Raw genomic sequence first — 18,952 nt, 5'->3', positions numbered from 1 at the left:
CTAACTTAATTAGCCAGTATAAAAGTGAATTATGATAATGGTCAGATACAGGAACAATAACATTTGGTTGCTCATTTCCATAATTCCACAACCTGATCACTCCCCTAACTGCCCCTACTTCTGTTGTACATTGAGTGAAATGAGAAACATAATTATATTGCTACTATTTCTTTTAAGAAGTGTAACATAGAAAATGGTATGGAGTAAATTTCAGATGTATATTTTGTAGTATAAACAGTTTATTTAGTAACTAAATCTAGTTATCTTTAAAATTTGAAACTTTCTTGCATATGATGTGTTCTATTTAATCTGGTGGTACACATCAGGATATACCAATGGTGTTGGTATACCCACTCTAAAACAGTCCTGATTACTATGGCAGAGAATTATGTGTTCAAATTATGGCTGAAAACGTCCAAATTGCCAGTGTCACTCTCAATTTTGCCAAACTAGTTGTTGTTTTGGATTTTGTGAAAATGAGTCTCTTCTGAAAATCACACCTGAGCAAGCTAAATCTGTCCTCTTGCTTCAAATCTGAGCCATAAATTGGGCTAATTCTGCCATCTGCCTTGCTAGCATAAACATTTTGTGCTTGACGGATCATTTAAACACTGTTGCTGAGACCTTGAAGACTCCAAATACCTAGTGACTTCTGAAAAAAGCTGTTAATCTGTTCTGAATTTCATATTCCCTTGTTCATTTTCTCTAGTGTATTGTATCTGCTAAAGATATGTTATACTAGCAGCACAATAAAGGCTGTTTATGTAAAGAAAGCACTTCATTTTTAGCAGATAGCAATACAAATTGCATGCCTGACCTCTCTTGATCACAATGGTCTCAAGCATTTGTAAGTCGCTCTGGCAAAGAGCATCAGCATAATCCCTTAAATATAAATGTAAATGTTATTTCCTGGCTACATAACATTTACAGTTTCCTCTACTAAATCAACAGTAATGTCAAAAAATGTAGATGTTGAACTAATACGCTAATAAGTGCTGTAAAAGTATTGTCCATTGCGCTTTTGGGTTAACTAATGTTAACTTAGGTTAACAAATACAACTTTATTGTAAAGTTATTTAAGTATAAGCTGTCTTTGCTTGGAAATGTGAGAGTTTCAAAGCAAACACTTAGACAAGGTTTCAGGCTGTCGAGGTGAGTAGACATGCTATGAAGAGCATGGTTCTTTAGATGAAAGATGTGAGGTGTTGCGGTAAGCCAGAATGGTATCAATCCTTCACTGAACATTTTCACACTTACTTAAAGGGGTCATGAATTGGAAAATCTAATTTACCATAATTTCTTGACATATAAGAATTCATAGCACTATAAAAACATTCTGTAAATGTCAGATCCGAAAACTTCTTTGTTAGTCAGAAAAAATGCTGTATTGAAACCTAGGTGCCAAAATGGCTTGTTCTCTACTTCCTCCTCACTAAAACATAATAGTGAGGCGTTACATAAGCACAGGCCAGCCTCTGCATGAACAGATTAACATCTAATTTATCGTCGACACTGCTTAGGCCCGCCCACCGGTCTTGCGGTTAGAGTAGAGCGGTGAGATTTTTTGGAGCAACAGGAGGTGTCAAGATGGCCATGAAGATGTCAAGACATTGTGCACTGCCATGTTGTGGGAAACTAGATCTCTTGCATTTGCTTCGCAAGGATTCTAGGATAAAGAAAGAGTGGCTGACATTTATTTTTAATGAAGTCTCGGATCGCGTCGGTAAGAGCGTGTTTGTTTGCTCGCTTCATTTTAGCGATGATTCTTTCACAAACAAGACACAGTTTGAAGCAGGCTATATTGGACCCGACAGTGATGTCGCAATAAACAAGTGTGTGTATCCATGTTAATTGTTTTGCTTCATATGCTACAGACTGTTATATGTGTACTGAGTATTTGATTTGATCCTTGTGATTTTAGATGCTTGTGTATTAGTTTAGTAATGCACAGGGATCACTAAGCAGCATATATTTCTTGTTCTGTTGGCATGATTGCACAATTGCCACAAATGAACCTAAAGAGTATAGATATCAATATATTTAGACAATCTCTTTCCTTTTTAATGAAAACATGACTCATTGTAATGAACAACGTATGCATTTGTCTCTACACTGAATATATGATGATAGATGATTATATAACGATCTGTCATCGGGGTGGGGGGGGGGGGTCAAAGGGTACAGATGACCCCGGTCCCAAGGCCCAGGGGGGGCCATGCAAAGGTCTATAGTTGACCCTTAATGGGATCAAGTACAACAATTTACTTACTGACTTATATCACCGAAAATAGAATGCATATGTATTTACATGATAAATACTTACATTTTTATCATTAAAACACATTTCAACTTGTCATCTGATTCTGATACCCCATCCCCCCGCTGTTATTGCGATTTGGAAAATGTTTTCCTCCTGTCCATAAATCCTGATGGCGGCCCTGCGTTTACATGTTGCATAGTAAGTGTATTCTTTTACAGATATATTATTATATTGATTATATATTATAGACGTGATAGCACCATGTATTTACACTTTATTTGGTATTGTCACGCGTTACTCAGGATTTGTTAAACACAGAAATGATTCACCGTTGGAAAATGCCCCAACTATGGAACAAGAAAAACATTTATGACACGTCTTGTTTTAAACAAGAATAAAAGTAATTCTTATTACACAAATAGACAAGTAAATTACAGTGATTACTTACCACGCTGTCACAGACTGCAGTATCTGTGGTGTTTGTGGAGGGGGTTAATTCAGGATCAGACTCTGACATGTATGGATGCATTCCTCCGGTTGTCATTTTTTTAACCATCCGATGTTTTCAAAAGAACCCCACACATGCATGTAATGGAGGGGGTGTCTTATCCACATCCAAAGATGTCCCAATCAATGCAGTGGGTGTTTATACTGAAGTTTTCAAGAACACACGGCCCAAAAAACAGAACATTTGAATCAGAGGCACAAAAACTGGATATAAAATGAGCAATTATTCCTAAATTATGACTATTTCTAATGAAAAAAATCACACTAACATTATAAGTGGACTTCAAGGAACATTATAAAATTAAAATCCAATTGACACCTTTAAGACTCGAACAAATCGCCCCACTTGTAGTCTTCTGTAAATCGACTGAGATGAGAAACAAGACCTTATGATTCAGAGCTAAAATGCAGCAACTGCAGAAAATTTGGGACTCATAATCAAATTTAAGACTGGTAATACATTTAAAGTTTTAACATTTTTAAAATGTAAAATATAGCGTGGACGATATGACCAAAATCTGAATAATTTTGTAGTACTATATATGTTTTGTGATATAAAATTATTATTATTATTATTATTATTATTATTACATCACAATATACTTTTTATATATTTCTGGAAAATAAATAAAAATGGGTGTATATTAAATAATATATTTAATTTTTGAATAATCCAGACATTGAATTAATTATATCAATTAAATTACTTCTTCTTTTATAATTTTTTCTTTGGAATTTTATCTTTATCTTATTTGGAATTTCATGGACATAAAAAAAAAAAAAAAAAAAAAATCTCAGCTTGGTTTTAAATCAACCTTACCATAATACTTCACATTATGCCACAATTAAGTCTGATATGCTGTTGAGTATTATTAATATTGTAAACTTTCCTAAATAAAATGTACATATTTTCAAAGCTATGCAACAAAGAAAATAATATATATCCAATGAAAATTTCAATTAATGATTAAGTCATCTCTATAGAGAATATATGAATTTCTGCAGGCAAACATGGCAGGGTTTGTTTCTTAACATCTAAAATAATTTGAACAGAATTTTAGCAAGGATAATAATGTTTTGTTTAAAACCCCTAAACTTTGGCACATAAATAGTGTTGTAACTTCTTTCCTCGTCAGTGGTGGTCAAACTGTTAGGTTGTCTAGCTGATCCTGCTCTGTGCTCTCCTGTCTCTGGAACACAAATATCGGGAAGCCTGCTGCACTTGCGCACATTTTCCTGCTCCAGAGATAGTGTGTGTAACAACTAAATTTGCTTCTCATATGACACACACATCTGTCTTTCAAATGAGTGTGTCATATGAGAAGCAAATTTAGTGCTTATGAAGCGCTGAATGCAAGATGAATGTCAGTGAATATGCTGAAATTCATTTACATTTTCAATGCCAGAAAACACTGTCCATGGTTGTTCAATTCTCTTAATGTCAAGTCCTGTCCGCTGATAGATATGCACACGGCACGCACATGGATATTCACATAAAAGTGTCTAGCAATTGACACTTTTTATCCTTGCCACGATATATACCGCCATATCGCTCAGCCATAAAGTAAAATAAAGAAACTTTATGATGTAAAATTAATTAGAAATATTTAAAATATTTAAAACAAAATTGGGGCATTGACCATTTGAACTCATTTTTACAATTGGTCAGACTTTTTTGCTTATTTGCACATCCTGGATAACAAGGATCATTACGTTTAGCATTTTGTTATTTCTTTTTTTATGTTGTATTATTTATTTATTTATTTATTACATTGTTTTTGGAAATCATTGCCGACTCGACTGTATGCTGTTAGTATAGCAAAATGAGGGACATGCCAAATACTAAGAAATTCTCAAAATCATATTATTATTATTATTATTTTTTAATTCAACTTTAAATTCAAATTGTTTTGGTGATAATATATTTTTCTCAAAATAATTATTTTCTTGTTACATGATATTAAATGACTGGTAACACTTTGAAATAAGGTTACATTTGAAAAACATTAGTTAATATACATTGAACTATTAGTAGTTAGTTAGTTAGTAGTTAATTAGTAGTAAATAATGTGAACTATTAGTAGTTCATGATACCTAAAGCATTTACTAATGTTAACAAATGTAACCTTATTATAATGTGATACCATATTACTTATGCAATATATTATGTCCTGTCTTTTCCTTGTCTTCCATGGTTCTGCCTCACCCTCCTCCTACACTCATCCATTGTATTCCCTATTCCATCTCTCCATCAGAATTTAATGGAAATGATCCAAGTGTTCAGGGCGTTATGCAAATATGAGCTATAGATTTTCTTTTCATTATAAGTACACTATTAAAATCAGCTCTCATCTACTGGTGCCCCTCACCTCCTATTAGAAAGCACAGGAGTCACCCTGTTGGCAGTCACCAACTGTCATGATTACTTGCCGCAGCTAGTGATTTATTGATGTAAGTGGGAAGCTATGAAGCCGACTTTGTGACAGCTCCGAGCTTTTAAAATTGAGCATGTCATTGGGATGATAAATGACTACAGGTTGAGCTCACCCAGCGGCACAATATGTCATCGTCCATGCTTATGAGGGACCCACTGGTCCAAAAGGCTCTTACACCGACAAGGGATATACAGTATGAGCCGTGTCAATCCAGTCTCTTTCTGCATTTGGACAGACTGCGTTAAATGTGAAAGGCCTCACATAATTCGAGATTTGATCTGAATAAGGAAACTAGTTTTGAAAGGTATACAAAATTGACAGGGAACTAAAACTCTCATTTGATTAACTTTGAAAACTATTTTTCCATTGAGAAGGATTTTTTTCATATATTATATATATATATATATATATATATATATAATATATTTGTGATTGTCAATCTGGTTGTCAAACTTTGTGGAACATGTATATAGTTCATTTGACACCTGTGTGAACAAGAGGGGAACAGACTTCATACATCAACTTCAAATTAAACTGAGACCAGTTGGTTAAAAATAATGGCAACAAATTTGAAGTTCTGTGAAAAGGTATAGCATCACATCATTTGAGTGCAGACTGTCTTTTCCTTGCCACTAGGTTTTGATAGTTTGCATCTACAACCATGTTACAAAATTTGACAATTTTCTGTGTGATTTAAAGGGATGGTTCACCTTAAAAAATGAAGACTATGTTATAACATTATGGGCTGTTCCTAACCTATATTAACCTATTTTTTCTTTTGTAGAATGTAAGGGGCCGTTCAAACCGAACATGTTTTTTGTTTGTATTTTGTCCAGTTTTTCAGTGTTTTTTTCTTTTTGTAAACATGCTAGTTGGACGTATTGGACCATTGTGCCACATGTCAATGTTTTGCCAGTGTCCTGCACTGGAGCGCCTTGTTTGTTTAGACTGTGTCAAGTAAAAATAACTTCAGCTGTTAAAAATGCGCCTCGAGATCATTAATTTAGCTCTATCCGTGGCACTGCATCTATTTGTTATTTTTTTATATATAAATGTTTTTAGAGCAAGGATGCATTCAATGTGAACGCCCCCTTTGGCAGTATGCTATTTACACTAACATCCAATGTCAATGCATCTTTGTTCCATACAACGGAAGTAAATGGTGACGATGGCAGTCATTCTGCCTAACATCTCCTACTGCGTTTCACAGAAAAAGTCATAAAGATTTGGAAACTTGCAAAAATATAAAAATACAATGTCACAATAATTACATAGTTTTTATTTTTAGGTGCACGATCGTTTTAAGTGGCCAAAGGGGGCTACTGTACTGTATGTCTCCATTTAATGGCAAAACAAAATACAGCTGCCATAGCTCCACTGAACTTTTAAGACAGCTACAAGAAAGCTTTCCACAAAATTTAAAGTTCCTCTATTCCTCTATTTTTTTCAGGGTTTTTTTTTTTTGTCCATCTCCATGCATCAGCCATCAATAATCATAATAAATCTTAGTTGAAATAGGCCATGGCTTGACTGGATCTGTGACTTCTCTCTGTAAGACAAGAATAACAGTGCGCTGTTCCCAGCAGGGGGCAGATCAACAGTGGCATCAATCAGTGTAATAGGAATGTGCCAGGGGTTGCCATTAATTGTGTGGCTGGGCGTGCAGAAACACAATTAGAGCAGTGGAAATTAGGCCATGTGTTTAGCAACTTGTAGGGGTCATGCTGGCTTTCATATGTCATGTAGCGGCTGGTGAGTTGTGTAGCGAGTCAGTAAGATATCACTCTGCACTTTTTTGAGAGCATGGTCAATATGTCTTGTGTTACGCTTCTGTCAACATTATGTATGGCGGAATAGGACCTTAATCTATGGGTCATAGTTTGTATCTCCTGATGGATGCAATCTGTTCTCCTTCCTCATTCATTCCACTGTTAGCTCCTTACTATTTTTTCACACTTTCTTCCTCTTAGTACTATTTGTGTTCCAGATTGTTTTCCATTTTGTCACTTTTATTAATAAGACAAAGAGGTATAGGGGAGAGAGTAAATGATGGGGATAAAATTCCCCCAACAGTCTTTCTCCTCTGGGAAATATTATCTCTACACAGAATATTGTCCAATCAGTTGCTTTCTAAAATAAGAACGTGAGTGTACATCACCATGTACAGCCTGATCTAATTAATATGCGTAACTATTTGTACGTTAATATTTGTAACATCTAACCGTACACGTTTGTATGTTTGGATAGACAATAAAATCTACAATATTGACAATTGAAAGCATCAAAAACGTAAGCATTTTTACGTATTTACAGCTTTAGAAACGTAACATATTGACAAATCCATTACAAATATATTTGAATACAAAAATCAATTGTAAATATATTTGTACCTTTTTACTGTTTTATATATAAACAGTACAACAGTTTGAACTTTAACAATTGGAGGCATTCTTAGAAACTCTGTCCTCAAAATCATCAGTCCTGTTATTGGATATTTGTGAAATGCTCCCAGCTCCTATCAGTAAACAGCTTGTGATGCTAACTCTCTTTGTTCTGTCCTAATGTAATGCACAGCGACTTGTCAAGATGTAAAATGCAATCTGCAGGCCTTTGTTTGACTGTTATGGTTCTATTCATTTGAAGATATGAACAGCTGCATAATTTGTTTTTTTATCTGAATATATTGTATATGTAATATGCTGTGTCATTCTTATAACAAAATACTTTAATGTAATCCTTTCAATTTACACTGATAATATACAGAATATTACCTCATACCCATAAAATGAAATTAACATTAAATAAAAAAATGTCTGTGATAACAATAAATAAGTTTATAAGGGAATACTAAGAATTATGTCAAATTTGATCAAAAATACAAAATAAAAAAAGAAGTACAAACTGTACATGCAGGTTACCACAGAATGCAGAAAAAAATAGGGGAAAAAATCATATCCCCAACAGATCTAGAAAAAAAGCTGGAGCTTAGCTGCTCTGGAAACTGAAGGCACAGTCTATGTTCTTGTCCTCAGATTGAGTTTACCGACTAGAACACACAGTGAGGCAGAAATCTTGGATTCAGCCACAAAACAAATTCCCTCAGGGCCTGTGTGGACTCATCCATTAGGACTCCCTTGAAATTCACCTTGCAGCTTCAAGTCCAAATAATTCCATTTAGACACATTTTGATGTGTGCTCTGTCAGCTCCAGGTAATCGCTTAACCTCGAATGATCTGTGCTTTCTACTCCTGCCAGTAGTTTCTTTTTTTGTTCCTGTCTGGTATATGTTCCCTTCCTGTCATATTCTGGAATTTGAGTGATAATAATGCGTAAGATAAATTTGGAAGTATAATACTTTGATAAACATAATTGGTTTGATATGTTTGGCATAAAAATATATAATACAGAAAAGTAGTCTAAACAAGATGTTAAAGTTCTAACCAACTTCTTTTAAAGACCCCAAGAAATCAAAATAGGATTTGTTAGGTCTTAATGACGATTTTCTTCTTAACCCATGACAATTTATCACTTTAGTTCTCTGCAATGAGCCACTGGAAAGCATCATGCAATCATTCAACTATGTAATAAAATCCAAATCACAATGGTGAATCAGTTTTATTCATAACAGCTCTTAACTGCAAAGAGAAGAATCTGACTTCACAGTTTAAGTTAACCGAGCGGAGGATTGCAGATTTTAATGACTGCCTGTTTTTTTCTCTTCTTACTTTTTCCCTCTTTTTCCAGCTATACAGCTCATTTGACTTTGGTCGAAAGTGGCAGCTAGTTCACGAGCGAGTGACTCCGAACCGCTTCTACTGGTATGTGATAAAGTTGCAATCACACCTCATCTCCATTTCTCAGACATTGTTACTAGCTTACAATTTTCTGTCTGAACAAGTGGGATTTGGTAAAGTGCTGGTTGACATTGACAAGATCCTAAGATTTTGAGCAATTGAGAAGAAGGACATGGTTGCAAAACGTTCCATGTTTTGTTCCCCTTATGCTCAGAAAATGGGCAGGCTATTGTGCATTTCTACATGAGATGAAATCCGCTTCACTGTATAAGCTTTAAGAGTTTTGTTGCACAAGTCTTATTCATTCAGTATGGAGACAATAAATTTAAGATGCACTGAGGATAAGAGAGAATAAGCATGGCAGGAGAAGATGGAAAGGAAATAGAAGCATAGATGTGGCTAAGGAGGCCATAAGAGAATGGAATATTGTAGATTCATCATTGCATGCATCTGCAAAAATAACTATTTGTTTAATCTGTGCACTTTCTAGTAAGTTGCTTTTGTAAGAATGTCCTCTACTAAGAAAGTAAATGTAGGTGAAATGTCCTTGCATCAATTTTGAATATATAATTTTACTTAGCACAAACCGAAATAATGTACTTGCTATCCCCTGCTTGTACAACCCAATGCTAGACGCTGAAGAATGTTTAAAGGTTGGGGAGGATACAGAGCTTTTAGCTGATTTATTTAAAAGTTGTTAATGAGGCAGAGAGAAAGTAGTATGTGGTTCAGCCTACCTGAGCTAAAAGAAACTCTTAGTCTTCTAAATGGTAGGGTTGTTTAAGGGGTGTGTTGTTATGCAAATACATGCACCACACACCTACTCTCACATTTCCAACAGGTGTCATCATTCTCATTACCACTGTACTCCATCCCCAACACCCTCCATCCCACTGTTATTCACAAATACACACCTAGAAATACATGGCTTTATACACACATTTTGCTTCTGAAATAAAATGTACTTTGATTCCATTTCCCATCATGTGGCATTTGGTGAAGTGGCAGCCCACAAAGATGCTCTTATTTTACTTGGCTGGCTGAAATGGACCTTCAGTAAGACATCTATTATGGAGCAGTGATTTTTTTTTTCTCCTTTTTTGCTGTCCCTGTAAATAAAAGTTATTTCTGCTTCCTGTGGTGTGTGTCCAATGCAGGTCAGTAACAGGTCTGGACAAGGAATTAGATCTTGTGCACATGGAAGCCCACACTCCTGATGGCCGTGAGTTCTTTTCTTTCTTTCTTTCTTTCTTTCTTTCTTTCCTACAGTATCTTGCAAATATATATAAACGTTTCTTCCTTCATTCCTTCCTTCCTTCTTAGCCACATTCTCCTATATATATATATATTGTCCTATTAACTTTTTCTTTGTGTTATCCTTATTTTTGTAAGGTTTGTTTGCCCCAAGCATCTTTAACTTTCTCCTCTTCTAAATTCATCAAAACTTTCAGCACTTTTTTTGTGTCCTGCTCTTTCTATTTCATCCCCTTTAACTGTGCCTCATCTGTCTCTCCTGCTACTTGTCCCACAAAACCTTGAAAATATTTATTTCTCGCACTCCCCCCATGTCCCATCCTCTCATCCCCTGGGGAGGATTCTTTTAATGTTGGACATTTAATTTCAAAACTTATGTGACCTATTTATCTGTATTTCTGGGGTATTCTTAGAGATTCTGAGAGTCAGACAGGGGTTGTTGGACTGAATGCCCCATCAAAAATCTTATTAACAGCAAGGATCCTCTTTCTGTCTCTCTCTATATATCAGACTGCCAGTATGTGATATGCAGGGCTCAAGCCTGTTCTGAATCCAGTAAGACATATCCATTCCCCAGCTATATTGAGACCAACTCACTTGTGGTTCAGGATGAATACATGTTCGTGCAGGTATGGAGCTCTCCTTACTATGTTTTAGTCTTGTTTATATTTGCGTAGGACTGCACAGAAGAACGTCTCAGGTTGCTTGACAGTAACCCTTGTTCCCTGAAAAAGCGGAACGAGATGCTGCGCTTGATTCAGCGCTTTGGGAACGTCTTGTGTTAATGGGTGTTTGACATGTGAAGGTGAAAGAAAGTTTTCTCCCGCATCCGTGCGTGAGTGGAGTTAAAATACTCTCTTGTTTTTTTGTGTTTTACATACGGTCTATGTTTTATTTGTTCAAACGAACTTAAAACAGCATGGATGCCGTCGCTTGTCGTGCGAAGTAGGGTTGTGTTATTGTTCGTCTTCTCAACGCGCCACTCAGCTGGGGTTGTGGGCCTCGTTGGATCAAGCTGCTGTCGTCAGGATCACGAGAAACAATCACTGAGAGTTATTGAGTAGAGAGATATTACCCTGCCATCCATTGGTCATCGTTCAGCACCTCATCCGCAACCAAAGATGGGTGATGTACATTACTTTCCATTTTTCTACCTATTGCTGGTAAGCAAATCATCTTTACTGTGAGTAAAAACAGAACTGTTGAGTTGAGTCAACTTCCATTCGTTGAAATGTGATTAGTGACCCATCCGGCTAAAGGGATACATACACTTCATGTTCGTGTGCATTGATGACCATTTTGAATCGTGAATGGACTGAAACACATTTTTCCATTGTTTTGTCCTGGATTCGACGGTGAACTCATTTTTGAACTGAAGCAAATTTATCTTTTTGTGTTTTTGAAATGTGAATTTAAGTAAACTTTTGAAGTGAACTTATTCAAAAGTGTGAGGTAAATGTTCATGTGAAACTTTTCAGTGTTGTTAAAAAAGAGTACACTGATTGTTATTCTGTTTGAGAATCATCTGGAACTGACACAGAATCGTTAATTTTCATACTTTATTGATTTATAAATTTTTATTTCATTATTGTTGTAATTGGAAGTGAAATTGATTCACTTTTCCTGTGAAAACAAAAGAAAATAACCTACTTTTAATTTAATTAGTATAAATAAATGTTTTTGTTAATTAATCTTAAATTGTCTCAAGTCACTTATACTAAGGAGTGGGAGCGTCTTACCTATATTGTTAGATCCGGTGAGGGTGGGTTTTTGCAGTTTACTACACATACTTTCTGAGTTTTCTGCACACAAACACTTCAGGTGGCTGCCGTGTACTGAGTAAACCCTGGAGCCAGCCGCACCTCATCTTGAGCATTTAAAAGTGCAACACTATAGGTGCAACATACAACTAACCATTGTACAAAGACTAAAAGTATTGGGTGGGGGGACTAAGATCCTGTTGCTCACTCAGTCTTCCTTAGTTAAGTCCCGTATATTTCCCCCACAAGGCGGTGGCATACTTCCCGCCGCTACACTCAGGGTATTCTGAATGTTTGATTCGAGCGGGAGACAGCTGTGCCAGCATCATGATCGAATTACATACAATCCCTAAATATCTTAAATATGTCATTCTCTGGGAAGGAAACCAGATGAGTAAAGACAATATTTCAGTGCTGTAATGCCAGTTCTTGTGATGGTGCTAGTATCAGCCAGTCATCTATATAATTAAAAATGCTGATGCCCTGGAGTTGCAATGGAGTCTGTGCTGCATCCATGCAGTTTGTGTATGTGCGAGGTGATAAGTCTAGACCAAATGGAAGAACCTGAAACCAATAGTACGCTTCGCCTCCGAAAGCAAACCACAGGAACTTCCAGTGTTGTGGCAGTATTTCTATATGACAGTATGCGTCCATGAGATCGATTGTGACTAACCAATTGCAATGTTGAATTTGTGACAAGATCGTTTTGACAATTAGCATCTTGAACTTGAGTATCTGCTGTAGTAACCTGACTCGCTCTCTAGAATGAGAACATGCTCTATGGCCCCTTTGACCAGAGGATATTGTAGCTCTTGTGACAGTAAATGTGCTTGTTCCGGTTTCACGATAGTGGGGACCACACCATTGAAACGCGGAGGACAGCGGACAAATTGAAATCTGTATCCCTTTTCAACTGTCTTTAGGACTCACATACAAATTCCCGGCAGTAGCTTCAACGCTTCCAGGTTCTCTGAAATGGTTACCAATTTTGATACTTCCTGTTGAGGGGATGTCGGATGTTCTGTGTCCTGGGCGACCACAGGAAGCAACAGAACACCCAACATTTCGGCTGGAAACCGCTGCACCCCGAAACACCAGAGGCGGTGGGGATGGAGAGGTTACGTGGGGCTGTCGGGAAAAACTGAAGATTTCTTTCAAAGGTGTACACTACCATCTTCATAGACAAAGGACAACTGGCTCTCATAAGGACAGAAAGAGATGTACAACTAAAAAAGAGAATAAGTACACCAGAGTCTCTAATCTGAGAAATAGACGCCTAACATGTCCTCAGCTGACAGCTTCATTGAATTCTACCCGCTAAACACCAGTTTCAGGTACAACAGTAAAGAGAGACACAGGGGTGCAGGCCTTATGGGAAGAATTGCAAAGGAATAACACTTTTGAAACAGAAAAACAAAAAGAAAAGGTTAGAGTGGGCAAAGAAACACAGACGTTGGACAGCAGATAATTGGAAAAGACTGTTATGGATCTTTACCCCATTGAGCATTTGTGGGATCAGCTAGAATGTAATGTGTGTGAAAAGTGCCCGACAAGACAACCACATCTATGGCAAGTGCTACAGGAAACATGGGGTGAAATACTCTTGAGTATCTGGACAAAATTGACAGATAGAATGCCAAGGATCTGCAAGGCTGCATGTGGAGGATTTTTTGATGAGAACTCTTTGAAGTGGTTTAAGAAGTTCTGATTTTTTATTTATTTTTTCAAAAGTGTAATAGTACTTTTTCACGTTATTAATGTCCTGACTATTCATTGCGATCAATTGAATGCCACTTTGGTGAATAAAAGTACCAATTTCTTTCCATAAGAGCAAAATCTTTACATTATTCCTAACTTTTGGCCACCAATGTTCTGTATATACTGTATATATTTGTTTTGGGGTTATTAACATTACGCCACAAATGCTGTCTTTTGAGCTTAACTTGCATTGAACCCAGAATAGTCCTTTAACAAAATTGTGACAGTTAGCCAAATGACTTAAAGCAATTACAGGACAGTTTAATTTGAGAACGCTTCCAGATACCAGTAAATGTGCAGTTACACTAGGCTTGGCATATAAATTTACTTCAGACACTGCAATAATGCAAACCATGCAAACCAATAAATACTGTTCCACTACTAATTAATTAATAATTTAATTAATACTGTATATACATTGTGTTACTCAAAAGAGATATAATTTTTTTTTCTTTTCCCATAAAGTAGCAAATTTTGCTTCAGATGTTTCATGGTTATCTAGTTTCTCTTTCCTCGTATATGATATATTGCTGACTGCTTAGTCCTTTTCCTTTACTAAATGTCACCTAAAATGCAACTCATTGCAACTCAAACAATTTTGGTAGAACAGGTGACCAATGGTGGTTACTCAACAAGAAGAACAACTATTGTTATGGACTCTTCTGAAACTTTTTCGGAGTATAGAAACAATGGCAGATTTTTATTATTTTTGGATTATGCAATGAAATCCACAATTAATGAAAATCAGACAGTGTGTAAATAATATTAAAACAATATTAACGGCATTACCCTTTGTCTTGCCGTTATTCTGAAATAAGGCTTTCCTAGAAGAACAGACTTGTTGGGCTCTCACAATGTATTCTTACTGCAGGTTCACTTAGGATTGATTTATCTTTCATTTCCCTTGCTCACAATTTAAAAGGCACTGGCAGAATGGTGATCTTGAAACCCACAGTCTTGCAAAGAAGAAAACTTTGTGACTTGACTGAGAATTTGAATCAAGAAATTGGACTAATAACTTGTGGAGTACAGTGTTATATTACGAGTTTCCTCGGATAATCACTTTGGTGTCTGTGTGCAAAAACATAATTAGACAGCTCTCTGGAAGTCTTGATTCTGATGACAATCACAGCATTCTTTGGTCAAATATTTTTGTATAATGAGCACTAAACTGACTGGCGACCTGTCCAGGGTGTCCCCCGCCTTTCGCCCAATGTTAGCTGGGATAGGCTCCAGCCCCCCGCGACCCTGTACACAGGATAAGCGGTTGACGATGGATGGATGGATGGATGGAGCACTAAACTGTATAAATGATCATAGTCCCTGGCAGGCAATCTCATACAAGGTGCTAGTTCTTTTCACATGATAAAACAATTAACTCAAACAATTATATTCCAAGTATAATAATTTATTTGTTAAGTAGCCATGTATTAAATGTGATAGTGTACAGTCAATTGGTTATTATTACAAAGTAAACCTCTTCAGGATGATCCAAGTCCTCAACGTTTTACGTCAATGTCCTGATCACCTTGTTGGGTTTATTTTGCAATAATGACCAATTGACTGGTATGATTAGTATGTGATTAGTATGTATGTGTTAGACTGTCTTTCTATGGACTACAGAAAAAAGTTTGATTTATTAACATCTGTTATAATGTTCCTTGTTGGAGAGATATCACAGAAAGTAATTGTTTTAGTTATCTGTGTTCGGTTCCCATCGGGTTGCTGCTAATTGGCGTAAAGTTGCAAAAAGAACAGTAATGTTGCATTACATCACCAAATCTAATTGAAAATGAATTACTTCAGGATGCTTAGTTGCTGCAAATCGCTATCAATAAACCTTAAGCCTAAGGCTGTAATATGTTAGTTGTATAAAGGAACAGTGTGGTTTTAAAAGGAAGTCAAATCTGCTTATCTGTGTCATTTGGACTGCACAGTGGATCAGAATAATGATCGTATGCCTATGGGAGGAAGTGAAATAGTAATGGCCTAAATTTCCAATTCTGATCCAGGACAGTTTTAGAATATTTTCATTTCTGACTCCATGAACAGTAATGTCTTCAACTCAGGTCAAATGAGGAAGCAATTATTATAGGGTACCTAAGAAAATACATATAATTGTATTATATATAGGTTTGGTCTATATCAAAATCTGGTCCCTCTATTTCAAACTTGGAAATACATTTTTATTTTTTTGTTATTATTGTTTTTTTGTTTTTAGCAAATTACAGTATTTCTAAGGCAACTGAAAAGTTTCACACATTGTCGATGAGTTTAAAAATATTTCCTCGTGATGCTCCAAAAGGCTTTCTGCAGAGCAGATAACAAATTCTGCCATTAAGGACTGGACATTAAAGTCCAATGTTTTGTCACATCACATCACAGTCCAAAGAATGTGAAACACAAAAATCGATCATCCCAGTTTCTTCCGAAGTTCAACTACCCCTGGACACCATCGATCCTGTCTGCACTGAGCTTATGTTGCATGCAGAGCCATTTTGGAGACACGTTAGACATGCTGTTTGTTTAGAACTTTCTCTTTCTCTCCTTCTCTCTCCTCTATTATTGAATGGTGCATATTACCATCAAAGAACCCTAATTGTTTCTCTCATATAATCAGGGACCCATTTTATTTTCATAATAGACTAACAAGAATGTTGTGTGTATATATGTCCTCTAATTGAAATGATAAAAAGAGGTGGGATAAATTAAATGTGTCTGCTACATTGTAGGAATGAAGTAGCTGTTGTGCTGCCGAAGAATAATTTATTAAATTTTTCCGTTCCCTCTTGTGCAGCTGTAGATATGACAAGACTTTGACAGCTCCTGCTGTGTATGCTAACAACCAGTGTGCATTTGCTACTTGTGCTATCATTACCAACAATTCCCCTCAGAGTGGGATAGGGGAGGCCCGTTGCTTACGAGAAGATTTCTCTTGACAGAGAATAATGAGGCCATTGATTGTCCTACAAGATATTTACTACTCTCGACTCCTGAGCTGCAAAGGGTATCAACAAACTGAGGCCAAACAGTATCCTCACAATCATGGTCGGGGGTTTCTTTAAACGGATTGTTCTAGAAGTAACCACCGCACTCAGAAACTAAATTAGCGCTCTACTTTATAGCTTAGTTAGATGTGCTCGAACAGGCTCTTATTATTTGACAGTGCATACAGAAAACGTTAGGGCTTAGTATATAGCGTGCAACAGTAGAAACGTTTCAAGCCATAGAGATTCTGCTACATCGCGGTCGATATAGAGTATGTGCATCAGTGGGCAGGACTTCTTCACATTATTTACACATGAGAGAAACAAAGAAACATGGAGGAATACGAAAATACAGAGTGCAACCTGTCTAAAATGTAGGTAAGGATGAAGTTTGTATTAAGAGGTAATGCGAGAAAAAGTTTAGTTCCCTTTCGGAGGAAACTTTGACGTTGCGTAATGACGCAACTGGGACTATGTCAGTGCCCAGATTGCAGACCGGGACTGAATCAATGTTAATACATCAACCAAACTATCATTGAATCAATTTTGAAATTTAGCATTGCTTTTCCAACTGTCCGTTAAATCTGTTTATCGTTTGAACAGAAACAATTAATACACTCCCATTTAAATTAATCACCAAAATGGGTGTAAATTTAGGCCAATTAAGTTGTCTACAATAATTTTAGCAAATTTTAACAGATAAATTACCTCAGAAAATACTAAAGACAACATTTTAATTAATGCTTACCTGGAGGGTGAGAGAGTCTATAGTGAGATAGGGATAGTTGCTCTAACGTTGGAGAAGGTGTAACTGTCAACTTGGATCACGTGTGCCTTGATAGCCAATCATAATGTAGCCCTGACGTCACTGAATCGCTGTCAGAGATGTACGACAGTCAATGAACCAAAAATCAACATTGATTCAATGTTTGTCTTTTCAACACTGAAAAACAAGGAATTATCAACATTGATTCAATATTGATAATATATTTCATTATAGCAATGAAAATTCAACCTCAACCAAAATTATGATTCTAATGGAATTTCAACATTGAATCAACATCACCTTGCTCTCTGGGTGGTCTCATGTGGTCTGAAGCCTGCACGCAACTATGCCAATTTATTGGCTGATGGCGCTTAAGCGACGCCCATAAGGAGCAACGTATATGGGGTTTATACAGTACAAATGAGCACTTGGCACCATCTCGTTAGATTTTCTTACTTCAGTGCACAAATTTGTTTTTGAACTTGATCAGTGCTCAGGCCCAGAGACTTAAGAGGCTCAAAAAATTGTATTTTTCTGCAATACAGTATTTTGAACCGACGTATGGGATGCTTTGCCGGTGTTACTATTCTGCCTGGGTCCCAGGAGTTTGCAAGGCTGTGAAACCGAAATGGTTGCTCGGCTGTCTTTTCTTGACAGGTGAAGAGATGCGAATTCATTCTCTGCCCCTGTTCAATGGTGGCCCATACTTTGCGCATCTCTCTGCTTTTAAGATGTGTTAGTTCTGTACTCACAGATTTTGCAGTCTTTCCATCATTAAGGAGTTGTGTTTTGAGTTCTCCATCGGTCACACTCTTGCTTCCCCTTGTGCGAGTCCACCATCCGATACGCATCGGACACTCAAGATTTAGCACGTGTGGATGATCGACAAGGTCATAAGAAACCACTGGGTCATATGGAGACAAATTGTTATCAAAATTCTTCTATGGGGCCAATTGGTGTCAAAATTTGCCTAATAAAGGTAGGCTTTGGCTCATTTTCCCCTGTGGCTCACTCTTGGAAGCAAGTTCTTTTTTTACTCATTCTGAATCCAGCCTCTTTCCCTTGTTCATACATTCTTACCCATTTGAATGCTAGGGAAGATTGGTTATCTGACATTCTCTGCAGTAAATGCACTCAGAGTGAACCATTCTTTATATTTGCCTGATCGAATTCGGCCTCTGTCCCCATGGCCAAGGGTCTCGGTACAGGCATAACATAATTTGATGTATAATAAGCACAAGTGTTCACAAATCACACTGTCATAAATGCCACATGATGTTCCCCTCATAATAAATGCTCGGGCCATTGTGGCAAACCTGCTTGCTCTCAATTTCCACCATGTTCGCACATTCTTCCCCATTTTATGCTAGGCAAGATGGTTTATCTGGTGTCCTCTACTGAAAATACATTCAGAGTGAGATCTTTTTATAA

At 36.7% G+C, this 18,952-nt stretch overlaps 1 protein-coding gene across 1 annotated transcript in view; it reads left to right on the top strand.

Annotated features, from left to right (window-relative positions):
* The window catches only part of LOC127651440 (VPS10 domain-containing receptor SorCS3-like), a 349,046-nt gene that overhangs the window by 250,825 nt on the left and 79,269 nt on the right, over nucleotides 1–18,952 (top strand). Inside the window, exons 5-7 of the mRNA XM_052137262.1 lie at nucleotides 8,947–9,020; nucleotides 10,154–10,218; nucleotides 10,761–10,879. Of these exons, the coding sequence (XP_051993222.1) occupies nucleotides 8,947–9,020; nucleotides 10,154–10,218; nucleotides 10,761–10,879 (258 nt within the window). The remainder of the gene's footprint in view (nucleotides 1–8,946; nucleotides 9,021–10,153; nucleotides 10,219–10,760; nucleotides 10,880–18,952) is intronic.

The sequence above is a fragment of the Xyrauchen texanus genome, chromosome 11, assembly GCF_025860055.1.
Source record: "Xyrauchen texanus isolate HMW12.3.18 chromosome 11, RBS_HiC_50CHRs, whole genome shotgun sequence".
NCBI classification, from domain to species: Eukaryota; Metazoa; Chordata; class Actinopteri; order Cypriniformes; family Catostomidae; genus Xyrauchen; species Xyrauchen texanus.
Note: the sequence above shows the minus strand (reverse complement) of the source record. Positions and strands in the feature narration are given on the sequence as shown.